The sequence below is a fragment of the Nestor notabilis genome, unplaced genomic scaffold, assembly GCF_000696875.1.
Source record: "Nestor notabilis isolate BGI_N333 unplaced genomic scaffold, ASM69687v1 scaffold24269, whole genome shotgun sequence".
NCBI classification, from domain to species: domain Eukaryota; kingdom Metazoa; phylum Chordata; class Aves; order Psittaciformes; family Psittacidae; genus Nestor; species Nestor notabilis.
In genome coordinates this window covers 1-1,803 of record NW_009944441.1, presented here as the reverse complement: position 1 = coordinate 1,803, position 1,803 = coordinate 1, and the positions used below count along the sequence as shown (strand labels likewise).

At 53.6% G+C, this 1,803-nt stretch overlaps 1 protein-coding gene across 1 annotated transcript in view; it reads left to right on the top strand.

The window, feature by feature from the left end:
* The window catches only part of MIER2 (mesoderm induction early response 1, family member 2), a gene marked incomplete at its 3' end in the record, with an annotated part of 8,405 nt that extends 6,610 nt beyond the window's left edge, over positions 1-1,795 (top strand). Inside the window, exons 11-12 of the mRNA XM_010022426.1 lie at positions 879-1,015; positions 1,674-1,795. Of these exons, the coding sequence (XP_010020728.1) occupies positions 879-1,015; positions 1,674-1,795 (259 nt within the window). The remainder of the gene's footprint in view (positions 1-878; positions 1,016-1,673) is intronic.
* Between the last annotated feature and the right edge of the window lie 8 nt (positions 1,796-1,803).

The following is a 1,803-nucleotide window of genomic DNA, read 5'->3' as shown; positions in this document are numbered from 1 at the left end:
CCTCCGCTTAAAAGACTGCACTTTCTTCTCTAGAAGGTTGCTGGGGTGGGAGCGGGGAGGGACGCGCTGGATGGTCCCACAGCATGATCCCTGCAAGTGTGGGGAGGGGAGAGGAAGCAATGACCTGCTTGGTTGGGCACTCTGGGTGTCAGAAACCATTCTTCCTTCAAGGCAAAGGCAAATAGGTGCACACAAGTGAAGGGCAGGGCTTCAGGGCTGAGCTTGGGCAGGAACTCAGTTCAGTGAGGGTTAGGGAAGGGAGCTTCTGTTTGGAACCTGAATTCATTTCTTTCCCTGCTTCATTGCCACCCTTTGAGGCAACTTCCTCCCTTGGAAATGCATGCAGGTGGAGCAGATGCTGCTCAGAAAGGTGGAAACTGAAATGTTTTAGAGGTCAAACTGAAATATTTCAGTTGAAGCCATTAAAAACCACCCATTAGATGAAGTTTTAGGTATTTGGTTTTTATTGTGATGCAAGGCAGGAAAATACCTGAAATCCTCAATCCCTCCAGGATGGGAAGACATTTTCCGATCCCTTCTCTTTGCTGGCACAAGCCATGCAAGGGGAGGAGATGTTCCTTTGGGGGAAAGCCTTTGGCTACCTATTTCCCTTTGGAAGGGGCTCAGAGCTCTGCTTGGGAAAGCTGTGGAGCCCCTTTGGGTTTCTCCCAGGCTGATCTTGGCCACACTGAGCTACTTTCAATCATCTCAGTGCTGTTCAGGCTGGGCTCTGCACACCAAGAAGGGCTGGACATTCGTTCCAGTGAGGTCTCTACAGTCCTGTTGCTTGCTTTGTTGCTGGGTCGTGATCCCAGCCCCGTTTCCCTGCCTGCATCCCTGTTGGCAGGGGTGGCAGTGCTGGCTCTCTGTCCCCACAGGGATTACACCGACAATGACTTGGATGGGGGTGAAGTTGAAAACTCCACTCGTGCTCGGAGCTCCCCACCCATTCCCTCTGGAACTGGCTGCCTGGATTCCCACTTCAGTCAAGACCAGATAGCAATAGAGAGCACAGGTACGTTCCTTGTCTTCTCCCTGCCGTGGGGATAACTCCTCTCCCTCACTCAGGGGGTCTGTGCTGCATTTGCCTTTCTCCCATTGCCATTATGGAGCTGTTGCTCTTCTCCCCACACCTTGCCAATGGGCTCGCTTTGCCCTGTGCCAAATAGCAGAGCTTGGTGTGAGCAGAGACGACTTCTTTGGTTCTACATTGACCAGTAGTGACTGAAAACTGAGTTGTTCCTGCTTCAGGCTTGGAGGGGTAGCTTAAATCATCCCCGAAGCAAAAGACACACAGGGAGCCCCAGCTGGGTTCATTCCCTCATTGTCCCACTGCAGATGAGGCCTTTGTGTAGGGATCTCCCAGGGGCTGTCGGCACGAGGGGATACACTTGGGATGTGCTTTATCTTGGAGTGTCTCTGTGAGATTCCCTTTAATTTCCATAGAAACACTGCTGGCCTCCCATCTGCTGGCTGCATCTTGCCCTCCTTGGGTCCACGCTGGCAGGGATTTGGTTGCTCTAATAAAGAAACCTTTGTGCCAGCAAACAAATCCTGTTGGGATGAGGTGGGGTTGAAGTGTTCTGTAGAGTGTGGACTCACAGCACCTTTCTGTCCCTTGTCCTTCATCCTTCCTTCCCTCCCTGTCTGTCTGTCCCCTCCCATGTGCGCAGAGCCCCTGAGCGTGGAGAGCACGGCCTGCAGCCTGGGCAGCATGAGCGAGTCGGGGCAGGGCTACGAGTGCAGCACTCCCTCCGAGACCAACTGCTCCTCCGACCCCCAGGAGGAGCCGTCCTCAGGCCC